Source organism: Varanus komodoensis, unplaced genomic scaffold, assembly GCF_004798865.1.
Source record: "Varanus komodoensis strain SLA01 unplaced genomic scaffold, ASM479886v1 scaffold7_1, whole genome shotgun sequence".
NCBI lineage: Eukaryota > Metazoa > Chordata > Lepidosauria > Squamata > Varanidae > Varanus > Varanus komodoensis.
In genome coordinates, this window is record NW_025336479.1 from 5,751,227 (window position 1) to 5,773,761 (window position 22,535).

At 40.2% G+C, this 22,535-nt stretch overlaps 1 protein-coding gene across 1 annotated transcript in view; it reads right to left on the reverse strand.

The window, feature by feature from the left end:
• Nucleotides 1–22,535, reverse strand: part of LOC123035653 — a 65,002-nt gene that overhangs the window by 15,059 nt on the left and 27,408 nt on the right. Inside the window, 17 exon segments of the mRNA XM_044454066.1 lie at nt 171–341; nt 830–979; nt 1,069–1,187; nt 2,470–2,608; nt 2,697–2,800; nt 2,932–3,030; nt 3,136–3,199; nt 3,360–3,452; nt 3,544–3,661; nt 4,453–4,480; nt 6,119–6,275; nt 6,867–7,010; nt 7,105–7,310; nt 19,940–20,081; nt 21,773–21,868; nt 22,231–22,335; nt 22,418–22,529. Coding sequence (XP_044310001.1) covers nt 171–341; nt 830–979; nt 1,069–1,187; nt 2,470–2,608; nt 2,697–2,800; nt 2,932–3,030; nt 3,136–3,199; nt 3,360–3,452; nt 3,544–3,661; nt 4,453–4,480; nt 6,119–6,275; nt 6,867–7,010; nt 7,105–7,310; nt 19,940–20,081; nt 21,773–21,868; nt 22,231–22,335; nt 22,418–22,529 — 2,047 coding nt within the window.

The following is a 22,535-nucleotide window of genomic DNA, read 5'->3' on the forward strand; positions in this document are numbered from 1 at the left end:
GCTTTGCAGCTGTACATTTACTTAGGTGAGACAGAGACAGAGACAGAAACAGAGAGAATGGGATCGTTATTATAGGATTCATTTTTTGGAATTAAAGATGACCCCAAGTGCATCCCTAAATCAATTACTGTTTGCAGTTCCATACAAATAAAAGATTTTTTTAAAGAGACCTTCTCAATGAGTTCAATGCAGGCAGCCAGGTCCATCCCAAAGTCAATGAACTCCCATTCAATTCCCTCCTTCTTGTACTCCTCCTGCTCCAGCACGAACATGTGGTGGTTGAAAAACTGTTGCAGTTTCTCATTGGTGAAGTTGATGCAAAGCTGCTCCAAGCTGTTGAACTAGACAATGTAAAGAGATGTGTTTTAAAAGACCATAATGCTTGACATTGTTCATAATCCTAGTGTCCTAATACTTAATATTAAAACCCTTCTGCTAAAGTTTGTGTAAATATTAAACGCAAGCTTCTTCTGGGCAGTTATTCTGAGTCCTTTCAGGCAAAAGCATGCTCATGATTTTCCATTATTGAGCCCAAAGGTAGTTTCATACATTTTGCATATGTAGCTCTCTGAGCTTTCAGTGCTCATACTCTGCCCCAGACGTGCCTTGGATTTATGAGCCACACTCTTCATGCCAAATCATTTCTACAATGCAATTTCCTATCTGTGCCAGATAGTTCTATGTCAGTCATTGCTCCAGTCAACCGCTTGAAACAATCTCATTCCTTCAGTGCCTTTACATTCTGAGCATTACTGAGGGAGAGTCCTGAATCGCTAAGGAGTTTTAGAATCTACACTTCTCCTTTCCCACACTGACTTTGTTTCCTTACATCAAAGATCTCGAAGCCAGCAATGTCCAACACTCCTATGAAGTGCTGCCTGGGCTGCTTGGTATCCAGCTGCTGGTTGATACGAATGACCATCCACAAGAACATCTTTTCAAAGACAGCCTTGGCCAGAGCACCAACGTTATTGTACACCTACATAAATAGAAGGAGAGGGACTGCAGTTGGTGTACCAGTGGAGCAACAGTTATTCTCACAGGAAACCGTGTACTGCAGCTCATTACCTGCTGGACAGTTTGGCCTTTGGTGACGTACTCGTTGCCGACCTTGACTCGGGGGTAGCACAGAGCTTTCAGCAAATCTGCTGAATTGAGGTTCATGAGGTAGGCAGCCTTGTCAGCAACTGAGCACACAGATAAGAAGAAAGATTTGAGCCCACTGTGACATATTTTCTATACTGGAAGAAAGTATGTATCAAGAAATATGATTCTTATAGGAGAATCTTTATGAGAAATAAGAGTGGGAAGATGCAGAGCTTAGCCTATTTTGTTTCATTTTTTCAGGAGGCAACTGATTTTTCCAGAGACACAAGAAATAATAGGTATACCTGTATAAATGCCAGTTACATAGCCTGAAGTACCTGATAATGCCTAATCTTGGAACCTAAACAGGATCCTGCCTTGTTGAAACCTGGATGGGTGACTTAAATGTTGTGAACTGCCCAGAGAGTTTTGGCTACAGGCAGTATAGACATGTAATGCTACAACAACAACATACATGCCTGGCTGGCCAGTCTCATTTCATTGTAGGAGTTAGAATGCTGTGAAAATGAATAATATTTATCCAGTATATAAAATAATAGACATTTTGCTGAACAGTTTACCTGAACAACAGAATTTAAATCTAAAGTTATATATTATTATTGCAATTATTAATGTACTTAACTATTATTTAAATTATTATTTAAGTATTATATTCAGTTTTATAAACTATTATTTAAAATGTGTGATCTCAGATTGGGAACATTAATTGACATTTTCTGAAAAGTATATTCTTTCTATGACCTCAAACTGCCCAGAGCCTATGAGAATGGAGTGGTATCTGAATATTAAGATAAAAAAGTAAAATCTCCTGCTACTATAATAGATTGGCCAGATCTCTTATCACCAAGACCTATTTATTACTGGGAGCTCTAAATGCTTACATAACTACACATTTTTCTTGTACAGTAACCTTCCACAAAATAGCAGTTACTTAATTTCAGTCTTTTATAGGTAGTTAAGGATAAGCTGATTATTATCAGCTCAGAGCTCTTAATGAGCTATGCATCTGCCATCATAAGATATAGAAGAGGGAAAAGAAATGTGTGTTGGCTTTGGAAGAACTATGAATGCTAGAAAGCCATCAGATTTGTGCATCCACTCTGCTTTGAAAAAATCCTGCCTCGTCCCAGAGAGTGAAGCATACATATAAATAACAGTGCAATCCTATACATGACTCCTCAGAAGTGAACCCTACTGAGTGCAGTGCAGCTTATTCCCAGGTACATGTATTAGGACTTCAGCCTCAGGATTTCATTTTTATGCATTCAGTTTCAGCTGTTCAAGTGAAAGAAGCAGCTGAGGATTAGGGGGCTTTTTGGTTCTTTGCATTACTGACGGTTCCATTGCAAATTGTGCAAATACCTTCGGTGCCATCTGGCTCAGCCTGCTCCTCACGCTGCTTCTGCTTGAACTTCATGTTCCCATAGTGCATCACAGCACCAGTCAGCTTGTAAATGGCGGTCTTTTCGTCAGCATTGAAGCCCAGGATGTCAATGGCACTCTAACAATCAAATCAAGATGTGTAAGTGAATATTCTTTCTATGACTTTAAACTAATACAGCGGAAACTTACTTGGTTGTGTTACTTACATCTGTAGCCATCAGCTCTTCCTGATCATCTATGCTGGGAACAGTGATTTCCCCTTGACTGACATAATGGTAGTCATAAGGGTTGGTGGTAATCAGAAGCATTTCTGAATGAAGAAAAATAGCAGTATGGATCTAGCTTCATCAAACTGGTATGTAATCAATGCAAACATTTAACCGGAAGTCAGGTGTGTTACTCAGCAGTTGCCACGGGAACTGTAGGAGATGGACCTCTTACCAATCAGTTCGGGCTTCTTGTTGGACATAATCTGATAAAAGATGTGGTAACTTCTTTCAGCTTTCAGCTGGAAAGTTACTCTGGACTTCTCCAGGAGATCTGCAAGAAGCAGAAACAAGCAAAGACATAACCAGAGAGGGAGAAGGAAGGAAGGAAGGAAGGAAGGAAGGAAGGAAGGAAGGAAGGAAGGAAGGAGGCCCTTACATGTTTCAATGTCTGCAGAAGCCAGTTTGCCTGTGGCACCAAAATGGATTCTGATGAATTTACCCTTTAAAAAAAGAGAAGGCATATCACTACAAATTCTAGAGGATGCATATTGTACATAGCTTTTATTATACTAGAAGCTTACTGAGTTGCTATATAACAAGGCTCTATACTTAACAAATATAAAGAGGAAGTACTGCATTCAGATTCTGCATAAAACTTACAAAACGTGAAGAATTGTCATTCCTCACAGTCTTGGCATTTCCAAAAGCCTCCAGCAAGGGGTTGGCACTGATGATTTGATCCTCGAGGGTGCCCTGCAAGGAAAACATGATTGTCAGATGATATATCTTCAATCATATAAAAGCTGTTCAACATCACAACTCTGTTTGCTGGAAAAAAGCTCACCTGAATCTTGCCTTGTTGGACTGGCTCGTCCTTTTTCTTATCAGCTGTAGCTGCGATTGTTGCAAAGTACTGGATGACACGTTTCGTGTTCACAGTCTTTCCAGCACCAGATTCTCCGCTATTGGCCAAAGATTAGGCAGAATATTAATGTGTAGCCTGTCCCTTATTTTGCTAAATAAGAACAGGCAGAAAGCCCCCATTCTGCTCAGCAGGTTGGCCAACTAGATAGCCCTCCTTTTATACCAGCAGGGATGCATAAACTGTGGTCTGCAATAGGCGTGCAGCCTCCCACTCTGGGATAGCACCACTCCAAAGCTGCCCAGTTCCACCCACCATCATGCTTTGCAGATATTGTCCTTTTCCTGCCACAGCTGCCAGTGAGGAAGCAACAATCTGAACAAGGATCACTGAGAGAGCGGGGTGAAGGGAAGGCCTTCCTCTGTGACCCTGATACAGGTTGTTTTTCCCCCACTGCTGACAATAGGAAGGAAACTGCAATCTGTATCACAATTACTGTGATGCATGTGCATGTGTACGCATGTGCACAAGCAAGATATGAACCCAATTCCAGAGTTAGCATCAGATGCGACAATTACTGCTAAAAGGTAATGCACCCCTGCTGTATAAAAATAAGCATTGTCCATAGAGGTCAAAGCCTTACATAATCAATAACCCAACAACAGAAAAAACTAAGAATGCCAAGATTGCAAGGAATATACCCTAGAGACATTTAAATCGTAACAGTTGTGTCAACAAACTCTTTCCTTTCCTATTCCTTGTTTCTCTTGCCAACTTGCTTCTTTCTTCAAAGGAAAGGAAATGGAAAGAGTGTGTTGACAAATTAGTATGACTGTCAGCCAGTAATATTCCACAAAGACAGCATAAATTCCAGTATGGAAACAGACTTACGTGATCAGAATTGACTGGTTCTCACGATCTGGAAAAGAGAAACAGCCCCATTAAACTCAGCAGGATTTAATTCTGAACAAAGGTGTTCATGGTCTAACTGCATACAACTGGTGAGCACCTTGCATACGAAAAGGGCATAGTAAGTAACAAATGCATACTGTAAAGACAGCATTGTGTGTGTGAAGTGGAACAGCAATAGTACAGAATTTGGTAATGGACATACAATGCAGTTACCTAAGAATCATTTTGTAGTCTTCTGAAGGTGTCTTTTTAAAGCAAGTCTGTAATCCTTATAGCTACAAAGATTTGCTTGAATGTGTGTAAACCAAGAAGTTAGAGAAGCTAGGCTGAAAGTTCATGAGGCAAGTCTGAATGCCCTAAACAGGAATTCTCTTAATAGTCTTTGCTTCTCCCTATGAGTAGCAAAACTGGAATAAAATATGCAGTATAAAAGGAAATATGCACATTAATTAAAATTTCTTATTGTTTAATATATAATGGAAAATTTGATGTAGAACTTGGATTGCCTGGGCACAGAATTTTAATTTTACTGTAGAATGACATAGCCTCTGATAGCTGCACACAAACACACACACACACACACTTTCTATAATTATATTCATTAGTAATTGAATTAAATAATTTAAACTATAATCAGGAAATAATTAGACAATGATGATCTAAGCAATAAAAATAATCTGGGAAGATTATATTAATGTATCTAAAACTGATCTGATTTATCTGCTGCCGCTTCTTTGGTACACTTTAAAAAGAATTATAATTCGGAAAATATATGGTTGATTTGCTTCACATGGTAAATTGATAAAACTATGATGACAGCGAACAGACTCAATATGTAAGTGTTATGTGCTCTAAACCTTTAGGAATAAAACATAATTGTACATGTACCATAGTGGACAAATAACCAGGACTAGGAACCCAGGGTGTATTTTCATAGCACATATTTTCTCTAAAAAATAGCTCACACATTCCTCTCCATGGGAATTTGCTTGTATGTAGAAATTTAATATAAGCTGTCACATCACAGGAATTATTATGTCCGTTAGTTCATATATTTCTGCATGTGAGAAATTACTGTGTGAATGTACAAGTGTAATGCATCAATAGGACCCCCACCTATTCATTAGGAATTATATTTTTCCTCAGAAACTGGCCCCAGTACGCAAAATTTATGTGCATCAAGTAGGCCTTTTATTGTGGGCATGTCTATAAATGGTGTTTACCTGCAAAATACATGCAGCTCAAGTCCAGACTGTTTAGATGCCACTCACTTTACTTCCAAAAATTGGAAATTGATGCAAGTGCATGCTAATTTATAGGTAGTTCTTGTGAAAATTTGTTTCAATAATCTATTCTCAAGAGAAAAAAGTAAAACAGGAAGCTGCCATGCCTTTGTCTACAATATTTGCTGGGCAGTGGCAGGTGGCCACGATAATACTCATTCTTGGTGACAGGTAGAACCAACTTTATTGGTAGAATTAGGCTGCAGGTGAATTAGCATGGTTAGGTGAGTTTCTTATTTGCTTTGAGCCAATTGTATAATGTTAATCTACTTATTTCCTGCTTATTTCACTGCGGTTCCACATTTCCCAGAGAAGAGATTGTGAGAAATTGTTCACTCTTTCAAAGATGTTCCTCTACTCACCAGTCAGCATGAACTGATAGGCATTGTCAGAGATGGAGAAGATGTGGGGAGGGGCCTCCTGGCGCTTTTTGCCCCTGTAGGCTGTTACCACCTCTGGGTTGTACACTGGCAGCCACTTGTAGGGGTTCACAGTGACACAGAAGAGACCCGAGTAGGTCTGTCAGAAGGAGAGGAACAACAGATGTAGCATAATCTATTTTGCCTGTTGTTAATTTTACAGCAACATCCCCCATGGCCTAAAAAAGTCGGTCCTAAACTAAGAAACCCTCTTGGGCAGGATGTTCAGGGACAAGAATGTGGATGTATATGCTTGATGTGGTAAAAAAAAAAAAGGGGGGGGGCAATGAAAATACAAATACCCTAAATACTTGAGCAGACTTTTCTCATATCCCTGCTTGTGGTCCAAGACACTAGGAAGATGGGATAGGATTTAGCCACAAAAATACTGCTATCCTGCGAAAAATATTGGCACACAGTAACATTAGAAACTAGATACTTGACACAGACTAGAAAATCATCATAAAGGCTTTGTGATGTAAGAGAGGGAAAGGATATTGGGCAGATTATGAAGGGTGCAATCTGGGGTTGGGGGGGGCAGAATGAAAAGCAAAGGGGGCAAATGCAAAAAAAAAAGTATATTTTAGCTTAAAGCTGACTATGGAGGGCTGGTCAAAGATTGTGCAGCTCTATTTTCGAGTCTGGTTTCATCATAACAATGCAGAAAGATGATGTTCTAGAAGGGACTCACATAGATCATCCAGGCTGCATAACGCTCTTTGAGGTTATACAGGACAGCAGGTTCGTGGAGATGGGTCATCATGGCCATGTCCTCAATTTTGTCATATTTGGGAGGATTCATGGAAAAGACTTGGTCTTCTTTAACAGTCACAGTCTAAAAAGGGAAGAACAGACTAGTTTATATCCTCTTAGAATGGAAATATATTTTTTTTAATCACGAGAAAGTATATTTCTTGTCTAATACTCACTTCTCCACTTTCAGTCTTGACTGTGACTTTCCCTCCTTCCCTGCTCTGAACAGTGCCTTTGACATAAGAGATCTTGGGATCCACCACAAAGACAGAATTCTTAGCATCAAAGGGTTTATTCTGTGCTTCAATTCTCTCCTTCTCTGACTTTCGGAGATAAGGAGCAGCTTCCCCAAAAGCTGCCATCTCAGCGTCCGAAGACATGACTGTGATTTATGATGTGCCACTCACCAAAGAAAAATACTGAAGAAAAGAAAGATACAAATGATGTTATGAAACCACTGAACAATTTTCTGTTTCCTTTTCCATTTGGGAAAAAAAGTTTCCATATCCTCTCCCCTAATTTGAAGCATGGTCTTGCTTTTGTGTGGAAAGTCATACAGAATATTTATATTCTGATTTCTATGCTCTGGTTCACCTATTCATAATCTGGAGTGAGGGGGGGGTGGATGTTTTGGAATGCATGGGCAATAGCCAGGAATGCTGGGAGTTGTCCAAAATTTCTAGAAGTAATCAGGTTCAGGAAGACTGCTCCAGATCCTGCAATGTCCAGGTGATTCAGGACCAAAGACTTTTGGTCTCTGCAGTGGAATAACAAATGCCTCCCTCCACCAAGTCAAGATGCCTATAGCGTTAGTTAGGCCACCCAAGACACATTCCACAAGCACCTGTCGCTTTCTCTGGCAGTAAAATTACAATAATAATAAATCATACATAAATGTGCTATTGTTTTATGACCTTCAAAATCCCCTGCCTAATGGTAAACCCTAATGGGATGTGTCGGTATCCCTGACACTGGACTATATAAACTGCTGAAGCCAAAGGGACAGTTATTAATTATTTGTTGGCTACCCTGCTACCCTGAGACATGGTATTCCAGCTGAAGGGTAAGGTATAAATTATGTCAATAAACAAAATGTGACTAAATGAACAAATTAATGAACAAATAAACCAAACACAGATTTAGGTGTGTGCATTTGTGTGTTTGTTCTCCATTATGGTCAGTATAAGAAAGGAGATGAAAGTGGAGGGCTTCTATATAAGGAGTACAGCTAGAATCTCTCAGCTTTCCATCCATGCAAGTTATAGAATGGTTTAGTAATCTGATAGTAAAAAATAGAATAAATGTTCTAGTTGTCATGCAGTTTAGCTGAAGCCTTTTGGCTTCTAAATTTTGAAGTAGCTAGATAGTATCATGTTAATTGCAGGTGATTTATTAATTTCTGTTAGCTCTGCCCATATAATTAATGAACTGAATTGATTACATCAACCAGAAATTAGATTCTGTCTCTTGTGTGCTCACTCAGACTTATTTACTTGAATCTGTGTTGCTTGAAACTTGAATGTTGGGGTTGTAGAAGTTCAAGACTTATTTGGCATTTTCTTGTACGCTGTGTGCCAGCAACTGAGAACTTCTTCCAGCAATTCTATAAGGAACTTGCGAAGCCCACATTTAAAATAGGAACCTACAACTTTAGATGTTTCCTGTACAGAACTAAGTCCTTTATTAGTAGACAATATTAGTACATGTGCAGTATTATTATGTTCTATTGTTATGTTCTAATACATTATTATGTATTATTTATTATGTTCTATTGTATTTCAATGTATCTTATTGTGTTGTAAGCCACCCCGAGGCTTCGGCAAGGGGCGGCATAGAAATGTTATAATAATATAATAATAATAATATTAATGTTTAACATGATGCAGCCTGCAGGGCTGTACCCTAAAGCATCCTTTTAATCTTTGAGCTACAGATTTGTGCCACTGTAGACATTCTATTAGAAAGGGTAGAAAGCATAGACTGTCTTCAAGGCCAGTACCTTAACTGACTTTCTCCAGCTACGTGGATTGCAGTTTCAGCATAAATATGATATAGCTCTACACAGTTCATAAACACCAAGAGGAAGCAATTTGCCCACTAATCAACATGCAGATCCTTCCCTAGGGTGCACCTGGCTGTCCCCAGGGATTTAGTAAATCAGGCTCTTACCTTGTTGGTATCAGGTGGACAGTAATGCAGGCTCAAGCGGGCCAGTACTGCAAAATAAAAAATACAGATGCTTTACCAAAGGTCCAGTAATAAATTATAGAGTAGAAATGGATGAAGGCAGATTTCAAATTCCTATTGACACAGGCAGTCCCTGCTCAGAAGTGTCAAATGCTGCAGGAATGTACTGGGATGTGAAGAATTCAGGGTGAGATCCTACCCCCTTTTAAACTCAAGCTGCTCACATTCTTACCTCAAGCTGGTGCAAGGGCATAAGAGGCTGGTCCCAGGGCTACTTATATAGGGTGTGATTTGCATACATAGCAGCCTCCCCTTCCTCCTTAGGTCAAAACACTTTTGGCAATCTTCATGACTCCTAACAGGATTCCCATTCATATTTGACGTGAATAGATATAATTAGACATTGCTCCAAGAATCAATCTATAAATAATTTTGTTAAGGGGTGGGGTTATGGATGATGATAGCCTATATATTGTGCCCTGATCTTGTGATCAAGTTAAGGACAAGTGATAAGAAAGAATTCCTGTTCTGTATAATACAAATCTTTAGAAGCTAGAGACTGGATTAAAACAGCATGCCAAACCTGGAATGAAAATTTATATCCTCAGCAGTAGGGGCAGGGTACTAGCAGAGACCAAGGACCTTGGGTTATGGGAAGAAGGCAATTCTGATCAGTAGAGTTAGAGGGGACATGGATTAATCAAGAATAAGAGCTTGTGCAGATGTGTCTAACACAAGGCATTGTGAAGGTTGTGGGTAAAAGAAATAGTGGCTTTAGAGGGTCAAGGGCAATGCACAGTGAAAGACTATAGTGTCAATACTCCAGGTATAAAAGTCTTATAAAGCAAGTGATAATGGTGAAAGTGTTACAATTTAAAGACCAAGAAGAATATGCTGAATAATTCCAAAGATCCACTTAGATTGTTAGAATAACAACGGAAATGGAGGAGGGAGAAATCTATGTACCTTATGTCGTTATGGGTCTAATAGAAGTCTATCACATTGCTTAAGGAAGACCTATATAGTATGATAGAATGATAGACCCATATTCTATAACATAATCTTATGATAGAATGAATGCCCATAAAGATGGTTTGAGAAATGGAGAATAAAAGGCTGAGGAGTGCACAGTAAAGAAATATTTTTAAGCATTAGAAATTGTAGAATGTTTGATTTTACTTTTTCAGATTTAAATATGAACATTCAAATTTTCATCTTAAATGAAGTTCTGTAACTAAACTTTGGGACAGGAATCCTTTCAGACTTGTTGGCATCTTTTATTTTGGCAGGCATCAAAGAAGAAACACGTGAACTGTGACCTGTCAAACAAAATTAAAGAAATATCATGGTTGCATGCCAGCCATTAAAGACAGGTGTTAAAATAATTGAAGATCAAAGATTAAAGATGATCAAAGACTTTCAAAGATCGACAAATACTAAAGCTGTTAAGTACTAAGCACAAAAAACTAAGGAGGTTTATAGAGAAAAAGTACAACAAGTTCCAGAATGTTTCACCCAGACATGCTGTCCAGGGCATTCTGGGAGGTGTAGTATTTGTTTATTTTGCCTAAATGTGCTTTGGATCGTGCCTTTAAGGTTTTTTGACTGTGATACCATCTGAGAATGAGAGTATAGCTTCATGAACAAATGCCGGCTGGAGAATGTTGGGGTTCCAACACTTCTTTCTGTATCAATATGCATGCAATTGTTACTCTAAGCCTATGGAAGAGCATTGCAGGGACTTTAGGACTGTTGGGATCTTCCCCTCTAAGGATGGAGACATGAGCATGCTCTCAGAGAAGAGACTTCAGCTCACCATCTTTCTGAATGATGCTGTGGAAGGATCAACAGCTGGTGCTTCTCTGGAACTTCAAGATCAAAGAGCACAAACATGAGGCATTCTTAGGACAGGATGGAAGATTCTGTGTACTCACAAAAGCCAACACCTTCCTCTGCGTCTGATATACTTCTGAAATGGAGAGAGAATGCCTCTGGCTCTAGAACTGATGTAGTTCTTTGCCCTCCCATTGGAATCAAAGGGAGGGACAAGTAAAATAGATACTATAGAAGATGGACAAGTAAAGCATCCACCTCCCACAGGACTGCATATTCATGGGAGTAAGGCCAATTAAAATAATCAGTCTTACATCCAAATAAAATTGAATATGGCCAGGCTGCAAATGACATTGCATGTCAACTGTTAAACACAGTCAGACAATAAATACTATGTCTCATCTGCCACATGCTGTCAGATATGAAATAGCATTGCATACTAGCTATTAATGCAATGGAATACAAAATGGCATCACATGCCAGCTCTCAAATACTGTAGACTATCAACTGTTGAAAATAAAGTGTCAGATATCATAAATGTGTGTCTGAGGTTAGTAGCTGAAAATCATTTCTACTAACCAGCAAGAATATAGCACAAGTGTCTCTGAACATAGGCAGAGTGTGCTTTGCAAAAACATAGTGAAAATGACATGCATACTTTAAATGGAAAATAAATAGTTTTAATTATCAGGCTAATATAAGAAACAACATACAAAAATTGTAATGTTTTTCTCAAAGAAAAATGGTGGAGGGTTTTTTCTTTTTTCATCTTGTTGTAAGACTAGCTTTCTTACATGGCAGACGGGGCAACCAATTGGCACCAAGGTCATCTTCCTCAATTTTGCTGGGATCTCTTCTTGGACTCTGCGAAGCACAGGGGGCATGTTCTAACCAAACCGGAAATGACCTGTCAATGGCACAAGACACTCTCAAACATGGCAATCCTGTGCAAATAATATCCAATGCAGAAATGTATAAGGAGGGGACTGGTTGTCTGCACCCTAAAATAACATTGGAGACACTGTAAATCATAGTGCACAGTTCCAGAAGAGTGCCTTCTATGAGAAGGCATAGAATTGCATCCAGTCCTACAGTTCACTGGGAGCAAAAGGCAGTGTCAAGCATACTGCCTCCATGTCAATAAAAGAGAATCAAAGTAAAGAACTGGATGTGGATACAATACAGTAAGGTTTGGACCATCCCAAATTCTATACCCACATCTCCAGGAGAAAGCTCTCTATGAGATGCCCCAGAATCATGCCCAGTCCAATGCTTGTTTGGGGTGCAAGCATTTGGGTGGCTCAAATATTATTGTGATATGTGCAACCTCAATCCCTTATCAATTTCAACCTACATTTGCTACTGTTGACATGGGTGTGATGGTGACCGTGTCTTATGCCCAAACCAAGTGTTGGGCCAGATGCAACTGTAAGCCAGAAGATTATTACAGTGAGCCTTAACATCAACAGGTGCTACTACTTGATATAGCAAAGGAAATTTACAAGAATAGTTTTAGAAATATTCTCATGCTTAATTGTGGTAACAATAAAGAGACATTAAATGACCCCATTAAATTCTGAACAGCTAAAGTTTGAAAAGCAAAGTTCGAAAATAGGGAGCCACTTGACATCATGGAAGCAGATATATCACTGTGTCAAGCAGCTCTTACATTTCAGCCATTTCCAACAAGAGCTGGTGATTAAAAAAATCTCAGTTTGCATCAGGTTGGAGACTGTAGCTTCTAGTACATTGGTACTTATGCTATTCTGACAGTTCTCTCAAAACATTGTTTCTTCACAACCAGATTTATACTGGCTATTTTTCTTTCCACCAAGCACATGCTTCCCATTTCTCCTACAGAATTAAGGTTAATAGCACAGATAGGATCCCCATAAGTGTCAATCCCCTGCCTGTCTCTTTCTGAAAATAAAACACTGCTTCCCTAGCAAGTGTCTTACAAGTAGAGAAGACCCAGCTCACACTTAATGCATGAAAATCTAGTCTTGGATTTCTAACTCCCATCAAGGTAGATGATCAAAATGTCTATCTCCTTATATCCCTACCCAATAACTAAGACCTTCAACAGAGGTCCTTCTCTGAGGACCATCCCCCATTGAAGTGTGGGGGGATGGTTAGGAGGAGGGCCTTTTCTGTAGTAGCACCCCACTTATGAAATATGCTTCCCAAAGAGGCATGCCTTGCACAGTCACTACTTTCCTTTCAGTGCCAGGTAAAGACTTTCCTATTTAATTCAGTGTTTTGTGGCTGAACTGGTTTTAACATTGTTTTAACGTTGTTGTGACTTTTTTGCCTGATTGCCAGATTTGCACTGTTTTAATGGCTTTTATTCTTGTAATTGTTCTTTTTACTGTTTTTATTTAATTGACATGTTCTTCTTACGGTTTTTACTGCAAGCTGCCCAGAAAGCCATCTGGGCTATGAGGCAGCATAAGTAAATAAGTCATGGCCCACCCTCCAGTCTCTAATTCTATTGCTGTAGCCTGGCTCTGTGTCCTCTGCAATTACCTTAACAAGGTACTCCTTTGTACTGTCCCTGAAAACCTGGACTTTTCCTTAACAGGCTAGAAGAGGCATTCTTTCCCCCTAATTTCCTCCCTCATAACCCACTCCATTTTGGTCCCTTGTTGTGCCTGAACCAAGAAGTGGATCCCGATGTCCTGGAGTCCAAAAAACCTTTGGGAACCTCACATCTTCAAGCTACTCTGAAGCAGCTGCAGCATATTGTTATTTATTTTATATTGTTAATTTTGTATTGTTATTTTTGTATTTTATTGTATTTTATTGTGTTGTAAGCCGCCCCGAGGCTTCGGCAAGGGGCGGCATAGAAATGTTTTAATAAATAAATAAATAAATATATAAACAAGAGGCCTTGAGGGAGTCTGGGCACAGCCCCCTGCTGCATCTGCCTAAGCAATGCTCAGTCATAGAGAGCAGCAATGCCAGGGCTTGCAGATGGCTTTGCTGGTCAGGCAAGTGCCTTGGGCCCTTAGACAAGCCAGGATTCTTAGAAGGTAAATATGACTCGTCAAGAATAAGAGACTCCTCGCCAGCAGGTAGCTGTGAAGCCTGAGGTAACAGCTTGCAGCATGGTCTGCCACAGTGGTGCTAAGCATCAAGAAGATCCAGTGCTTAGGCCTAAAGGGCGAAAAGGTACCAATTTGCAGATGATAATTTTTAGGTGCTAATATATTTGTGTCATTTGAAGCAATTAATAAAAGTTAACTTGTGTAGAAGGTAGGCTAATTAACCTCTTGCTTGCTTTCAGGACAGAATTGTGCAATGTCCCAAATTTTGCTTGCTTAACACTTTCCCTCCAGGCACCTAGACCCTTCCTTGGTCTTTGAGGCCTAAATCCAGATGGAGGCTGGAGTGCTGGTAGCAAGCAAAGAGCTGTGTGACACCTTAAGCATTTATCAGTTCATTGCAGCCTGAACATGGCACACTGGCAAAATGGAGGCTGTATTAAGCCATGCTGTTCAGCTGCAAGCTCACACAGTTAATGGCTACTAACCTCCATTAAGCACAGTGGGGCCTGCTTATTCTTCACCCACCTATCACCAGCAAACCCAATAGCACCAGACAGAGACCTCAGAGCACAGTTTGCTACTCCTGGCCTTTGGGTCTCATTTCCAATTCTGGTCATTTCGGGGATTTCCTCTCAGTACAGGTCCCTCTGTAACCCCAGCTTTTTCCCTACAGTACACAATTTACTGTGCCATTCAGCCCCCTTTCTTCATTCTATAGGTCTTTGTAGCCATGTCCAGTGCTGGCCCCACAAATATTTTCCTGCCTGAGGCACTAACCCAGACCTGCCTGTCAAACTGTTTTGACCTGTGTGGCAGAAAATCCTACAAGCATCTCTGCCTTTCCCTGATAGTGGAAATGTAATACTAATTAATACATGAAATAATGAATAATGTGCTGCTTTTGTGTGGAAACTCAAATCAACTGTTTGAGGCAGCTGCCTCAGGTTCTAAAGTCTGTGAGGGTATGTATGGACTGGAGAGGAGAGCATTTGTTTTCAAGAGGAAAAAAAACTCCAAAGCAGAAAGATTCAAGGTCAAAGACTGCAGGAGATGGAGCACATGTAGACCAAAAGGCAACTAATCTGGGGGATCTGAGGCAACAGAGATCATCTGGGCCCCTGTAGCTTTATTTCAGTACATTCAGTGTGGTAGAGCAGATGCCTCCTAGAGATCCAGGTGTCAAAATGAAAGATTTCAGGCTCCAGCATTAGTAGGCCAAGTGCTAACACCACTTCTCTGAGTCCGGGGGAAGTTCTGGAAGCCCAGGCTACATAAGTCTTCAGGTCTGGTCTGTCCTCTGCCACAGATCTTTATCTCTGCATGACTGGTTTCCTGCCTTGAAAAAAGGCCTGTGTTTTTGACCTCTGGATCCCGGCTCTGCATTGCTCATGGAACCACATCTGCTCTCAGACTATTCCACTCTGTTTGACCTCAGCTTCTCCTTCAGGACCAGGCGTAGACAGGACACTTTCCCTGCAGCAACTCTGTGCGGTCCGAAACGAAGGCATGGGTGGGGCCAGTTTTAAAAATAAGATTCAACATCACCCACTGACTGCTTGATCAGAGGACTCTTATTTGACAACTGGTCATAGAATGTTAGATATAATGAACATCTGGGGATAAATTCAAGATCAAAATTTGCACAGGAGAAATCTGAGGATTTCTGAGAGCAGTCTCACTAGTGCTTGCTGCAAAGCTTATTGTTTTGAGCAGAAAACTGAAGGTATACCATGATTTACATAGGTAAGGCTTTTGGTCTAGTGCTTGCACTACTGCTGTGTGCTTACTGCTGTGTAAATGAATAGATGATATGCCAGGCCACAGTGGTGCAACATTGGGATGGAATACTATTATATAATCCAGGGATGGAGAACCTCCTTTTTCAAACCAAGGTCCTAATTCCATTTTGGAGATGTTTTCAAGGATGACATTCCAGTGGCAAGGGTGGCTGGAAGCAAATGGGGTGAGTAAAAAGAAAAAGGGACAGTACCTAAAATACCAAAAATAGCAGTATATCTTAACTTAAAGCTCTTCTTGCCAGTAACAAAGCATTAAGAAAGGCTTTCAATCTTTTAGAATGGGGGAAGAAATCAGACGAACACCAGGAAACCACCAAAGCTCCATGTTAAAGGCTTTATGAAAAGGCAATAGGTAAAACTGTAGCTTTTGGTAATAGAATGGGACCCAAATATTGTCTTCCATAAACCTGAAGTTTCTCTATCAGGAGGTTTGTGTCAGAATTAGAGAAGGTAGACTGATGAATAAATGCATTTAAGTATTATTAGGAAAAAATGGAAGTATGCCCCCGTTCGATTGCCTTTGTACAATCTAATGTCTAAAATCCCTTCCAAAGGAAGAGACTGTGCTCTGACCTCAGAAGGGGGAGTTAGAGATCTACACCCTCCGCATCCTCAGAAAGGGGAGGGTAGAAAGACCTGTACTGGCTGACCTGTGAGGTCTGAAAAGTGAGCTCAGAGGAGGTGAAGGAGGAAAGGGAGCATTCTGAGGGGCGGGAGAGAGGCTGGAGAGGTGATGATTTGAGATATCTGAGCCTCCTCCAGCCTTCTTTCCTCACTGCCAAAACACACTCACTAGGCAGGCCGAAAAGCCCATCTAGGGAAAATTGCCAGTGGTGGAGAACAGGCAGGCAATGATCAGTTCCACTGCTTCTCATGCCCTGTCAGGTTCAACACAACAGAGCATAAAATCTCAGAAGTATCTAATTTCAGAGGGTCCCAAGCAGCAAGACTGCAATTGATAGGGCTGTGCCTAGATGTATCATTGCTTATATTTCTCGCTGCTCCTTTTCTATGTTGTTTCTGAACAGCAAAACATTACATCACAATCCCTAGGAACAGTCCAACATTGTGTTTTCTTAGTTTTGCACCTACTTTCTTTATTACTTTTGGTTGAAGTGCTTACCACATCAGTATTTTGTTTACAAGGGCAAACAAGAGGTCTGAGAATTCTCAGTTTTGTTTTTGTTTTTTTAGTAGCTGCTTCTTTGGGCACAGTGACTATAAATGTGAGTGATGGGGCCTTAGTGAGACTTTGGGAGGTCAAATTTCAAGCTTGGCACAAACCTATCTTTCAGATGTGCTTGATGTTCTAAGAATTTAAAGGCTGAGGATCAGGAACTCAGCTGGTATAAGTCAGTAGAACAGCAAATGCTTTTTCAGGACTTCCCTGGGTAGGGCTAATAGCACTTTAGCTTATCTACAGAAAGCCTAAATTGCCTAAGATATTCTGGTTTTGACTTGCATCTATTCATTTGTCTCCCATCAATTAGTGGTTAAGAGCATGGGACTGGGACTCAGACGATCTGGGTTCTAGTCCCCGCTCAGCCATGGAGCCAATGCCAACTCCAACTTTGGATCAGTCACAGACTCTTAGCCCAACCTACCTCACAGGGTTGTTGTTGGGATAAGATGGAGGAGGAGAATGATGTAAGCTGCCTTGAGCCCTTTGTAGGAAAAAGGCAAGATATAAATTGAAAAATAAATAAATAAATAAATTCCAAGGCAGAGCTTTACATTTTTGATTATGTGGAAAAAGGGCATGTTCCAATGAGGTGGAGGGCACCAGTCTGAGGGAGGCAGTTCTAAAGATTAAAGAGTAACTACAGCACAATTAAAGTTTGCTGATCTGTTGGCTGGAGGGGGGTTGAATGGGCAGAAGTTCCCCAGTGGATGCCCCTGGTCTACGTACAGAGCCCTGAAATTGGAAGGGGAAGCGAAATGGCAGGAGCAGGGGGCTGGATCAGAAGCTGAGACTAGACTCAGATGATCATTGGAATGATCATCTGAGCCTAGTTTATATATGCTAGTTTATATATGCCACAGTGGTTTGTACACAGACCAGGTGCCCATTTCATAGCACTTCTTTACCTTGCAGGTTGTGATTTTGCCTGAAGCTGGACAGGCTAATTCCAATTCTGAAATAGCCCATGGGTTCTGGTTGGTTTGTTAGCCACACCAAAAGTTCACCTCACCAGGTTAATTACAAGGAAGCATTAGGTTACAGAATGGGTGCCTAACAGATGCCACAAATTACAGGGGCTTATATAAGCCTCCATGACTGGCAATCATACCTGAACTGGGCAGGTGCTGTCTCAACACAGCATTTCTCCTGTTTTGTGCAATAACTTTCAACAACAGATAACCATAAATAGCTCAAATGCTGATGCAACAGTGGCCTAGGGAGGCAAAGAAATGGTGGGCAAGGATTGTCACAAGCCACTATGGGGAAAAAAGCCACAGTGGGTTGGTTGAATGATTACTAACCTATGCCACTCCCCAAAGTCAGATCAGGTCCTCTGTGGCCTAGATTGGCTTGGCTTATTTTACCCTTCGTTCTCCCACCTGCTTTTGGCACAGATCCTATGAACTTTTCTGGCATAACCTCAGTAATTTACTCTTTCAAAGAGGGACCTCTGTAGTGGCATAGAGGTTTTATTTACAGAACTTTTTGCTCCCCTTCAGGGAGATTTGCACATATTTAATATTTTTTCACTTATGGGGGAGGTGTGCTTATTTAATTTTTATACAGTTACTATATGGTAATATATACTATAATATTATAATTATACTATAGTATATATTATAATACTATGCAATAATATTATTATATGCAATAATATTATTGCATATTTGCACTAATTTCCCCAAAAGTGAAAAAAGAGAGCTACGTTTTTACAAATCTCCCTCAAATAATAATATTAATAATGAAAGTAATGTTTAAAATTCTCATTTGCATAGCACAGTGAAATAGCATTTAAAAATGAAAAAACAAATGTGTGGTAATTACACATACACCCACAGTAAATAGACCCTTGTTCCCACAGTAATAATACTGATTATTACAGCCATCTTCCTCAATATCTCTGCCCATTCAGCTACTGCTTTCAGAATCTGAGAGCAAGGAAGTTCTGAAGGGGAGGAAGGAATGCACAAATGTGCCTATATGAAGTATTGCCTTGTCAGTTTCTGCATGTTACCTCTGGCCTTCATTCCCTTTAAAGGCTGAAACTTATAAACCAAGACTATTGGACATCTGTCAATGCATGCTGGGAAAAGACCACCACCAACAACAATATAAAGATTTTGCAGTTTTCTGGGAAAGGGAAAAGTGGGTAGCACACAAGTGACAGTCCCTCCAAAGTAACGTTAGGGAATCAGTGAGGGGCATTCACTGGTGAAGCCTGCTGGAGACAGCATGCACAAGATCGCAGTGCATAGCAGGGGGGTTTGTTGTTCTTGAGAAGTGTCTCTGTAGTTACAGTTCTGGCACAGTTCTCTTTCAGGTTTGGATGACATGACAATCTGTTGTGGGCATAAACATCCATAGAACAAGCCATAAATTGTGAAAGTGACTTGTTCTCTAAAATCAAATGATCCAGAAGAAACTGGCCTGGGTTCAGGTAACAAGATAACCTGCTATGGCTAGCTGCCCACAATGGGTTGCTGTGCTATGCAAATCTAGCCTTTCTGCCCTTATGCCATTCTAACCTGATATGTAAGGAAATATGGTGTGTGGTGTGGCAAGGAACAAAATATCAACCTTGGCAGCCACCCTAAATTATGTTCATGATTAGAAGTAAAGAAGTATTAACTCTATAATTAAGCTTTCATCTTTGAATGAATTAATCTAATTTGCTTCTATAATAAGACTGAAGAGTAATGTGTTTTGAAGCATGTGTTTCTTTCTCCCAAATGTATTAGGAAGTTCATTTTTCAAAGGACAGAATTAAACAATACAAAAAGTAGGGACACGAGATAGCTGAAGTACAACACAAAAGCCACTCTATCAGTTTGCTAAGGAATCTGCAATTTTTATTTTCCAAATATGAAAGACCAAATAAATAGTTACAGGAAGTGACAAAGAGCTTCACATTTTGCGCTTCTCTGCAGTCACTTTGTAGTTTTTAGGGGACCTCATTCTTCACTTACAACCTTCTTATGCACTTCCCGAGTCTTCACCCTGAGTTTGTTAACCTGGGACTCAGCAATGTCAGCCCGCTCCTCGGCCTCTTCCAGCTCATGCTGAATCTTGCGGAACTTGGAAAGATTCACATTGGATTGCTCCTCCTGTTAACAGACAGGCAGATATGAATATTATATGGCTGAGTCCTTCCTACTGTTCAGCCAGTATCATGTCTAATTTTCAGCAAACTGGACAAGGAGGCTATCCTCATTCTTCCAGGACTATATCTGAAATGCAAAGAAAGCTCAAACTGCATGTGAAGAATCCTGTAACATTAAAGAGGAGAGGATAGCCCCAGCTTGTTCAGAGGGACCTCTGGCTAGTCCATGGGGGTATTCAGCCCTCAGATCTTCACAACAGCATGTATTGTGATAAATAAAACCTATTGTAAGTAACAGTGTAGAATCACAAGATCTGCATGTATTAAAAACCATGTCCCATTCAGATTTGGGTGCTTGCAGATGAAGTTTAATTTATGCAGCTCGCCTGCCTCATCTACAGAAACAGGAAGAATGAGTTCTTCTTTGGTCACTTTCTGTCAGTTGCCTAGGATGACCCATGCACATGTGCATGCCAGCTGAAGAAACTTTCATATATGTGAAACTGCAAAGGACAATTTTTTTTCATAAGGACTGCTCTAAAGACGAAATCACACAAGTTAAAATTTGCCTTCAGTGTGTCTTTGGAATATGTCATAGGCAATCATATCTGTGTGCTTTGGCTCAGACTGATATGAAAAGAAAAGGCAGCAACTGAAAATTTGAAACATCACAGACTTTTTTATTTAAGAGGTTCTCATAGAAGAAATTTCATCCATCTTTAGCAAACCCTCAGTGTTTATGAAAAGTGTGTGTGTGAATTCATGAAAAAAATTCTACCGCTTTATGTATCTCATGTTCTTTAGAGGAGTTTGATTAAATTTTTACTATATTACAACGCAAAGTATTTCAAAATGGCTGATGGTGTACCCGCTGTAGTCTGGATGTAAATCGTGTGTCCCAAAGATTCCACAGCCATGAGAAAAGACATAGTCATATTCCAAAGCAGATTTATCTGAGACTATGGCTACATTTGTAGCAAACATGAGGTTGCCCAAGAGGCATTACCATGCTATGTGAGTTTCCACAGCCTTGTTGATTCCAAAACCACATGTGAAGCCTGAATGCAGACAGACACCTGCATTTTGATGCATAATTAGTCATAAGGTGTCCAGTGCATCTTCTTGCACACTGTGGACAGCATGTGCAGTTTCATTTGAATTATTTGCAGATGGAAATGCATGTTAGTGTGAGCCATTGTGGTGGAGTGATTAAGGAAGCAGGACTGAGACTTGGGTTGTGTGGTTTCTAGTCCCCACTCAGCCATGGAACTCACCCATTAAAAATTATGATGAAAATGGCAGTGACTTTTCTGCACTATTCAACTGCACAGAACTTGTTACAAACTGTAATATATTTGGGAAAGTGGTATACAAATAAAGGGTCCATTACTGTTTTGCTGTTCTTTACACAGCACTTCAGAAGGATTGTTAATCTTTAAAATGCTGAACAGCTATTCTGCAGTCTGACCCTGTGAAAATTGTCCTTCATCTAACTGATGGCAGAATCTATACTGCTGAGAGTGTGTCTCACGTAAGCTTGGCTGAACTTCATGTGTTTCTATGCTTTATGGAACGCAAATTCGTTTTACCATTTGAGAATTAGTTTGTTCAGTGATTATTGATCAGAGCAAAGCTTTGCTCTTTGTATAACACTCATCATTCAAGTACAAACTACACCAAATTCAGAATACTTACAGCCTCCTCAGATTGTCGCTTGTATGCTTTCACTTTCACTTGCAGTTTGTCCACCAGGTCCTGAAGCCTCAGCACGTTCTTCCGGTCTTCCTCAGACTTAACAAAGGTAGAACATTGAGGGAAGAAAGTCAGTTTCTATCATTCAAATCTGGTTACTCATTTCGATTTTAGACTTTAGTTTGAGTCTCTTGAGAAAAAATGAAAAGACAGCTAAACAATCCAGAACAATATGTGAGTAAAAGGTGCTTGATCACAGAGAAATGCAGACCAATGTTTGGGGGCCAAGCATTTTATCAACAACATTCTTTGCTGGGTAGGATTTGGGTTATTCTACCATAGGAATAGTGGTGAAGCCAAAGCAGATAAAAATACAGATTAATATGAGTACATGTGCTTTTCCAATCTCATGCAGGAATGCTTACATTTTCAAGAAGATATACAGAAATCTCTATCCTTACCTGGTAGGTCAGTTCCTTTACCCGCCTTTCATATTTACGAACACCCTTGATAGCGTCAGCACTGCGCTTCTGTTCATTGTCAACTTCAGCTTCCAACTCACGCACCTGAAAGCAAAAGATTAATACTTAGCACCTCAACTTAAATAATAGAATTAAATACATTTGTGCATGTATAAGGGTTACATACCCTGTGTTCCAGTTTCTGGAGCTGCTTTTTCCCTCCTTTCAGTGCCAGCTGCTCTGCCTCATCCAGACGGTGCTGCAGATCCTTGACAGTCTGGTCCAGGTTCTTCTTCATCCTCTCC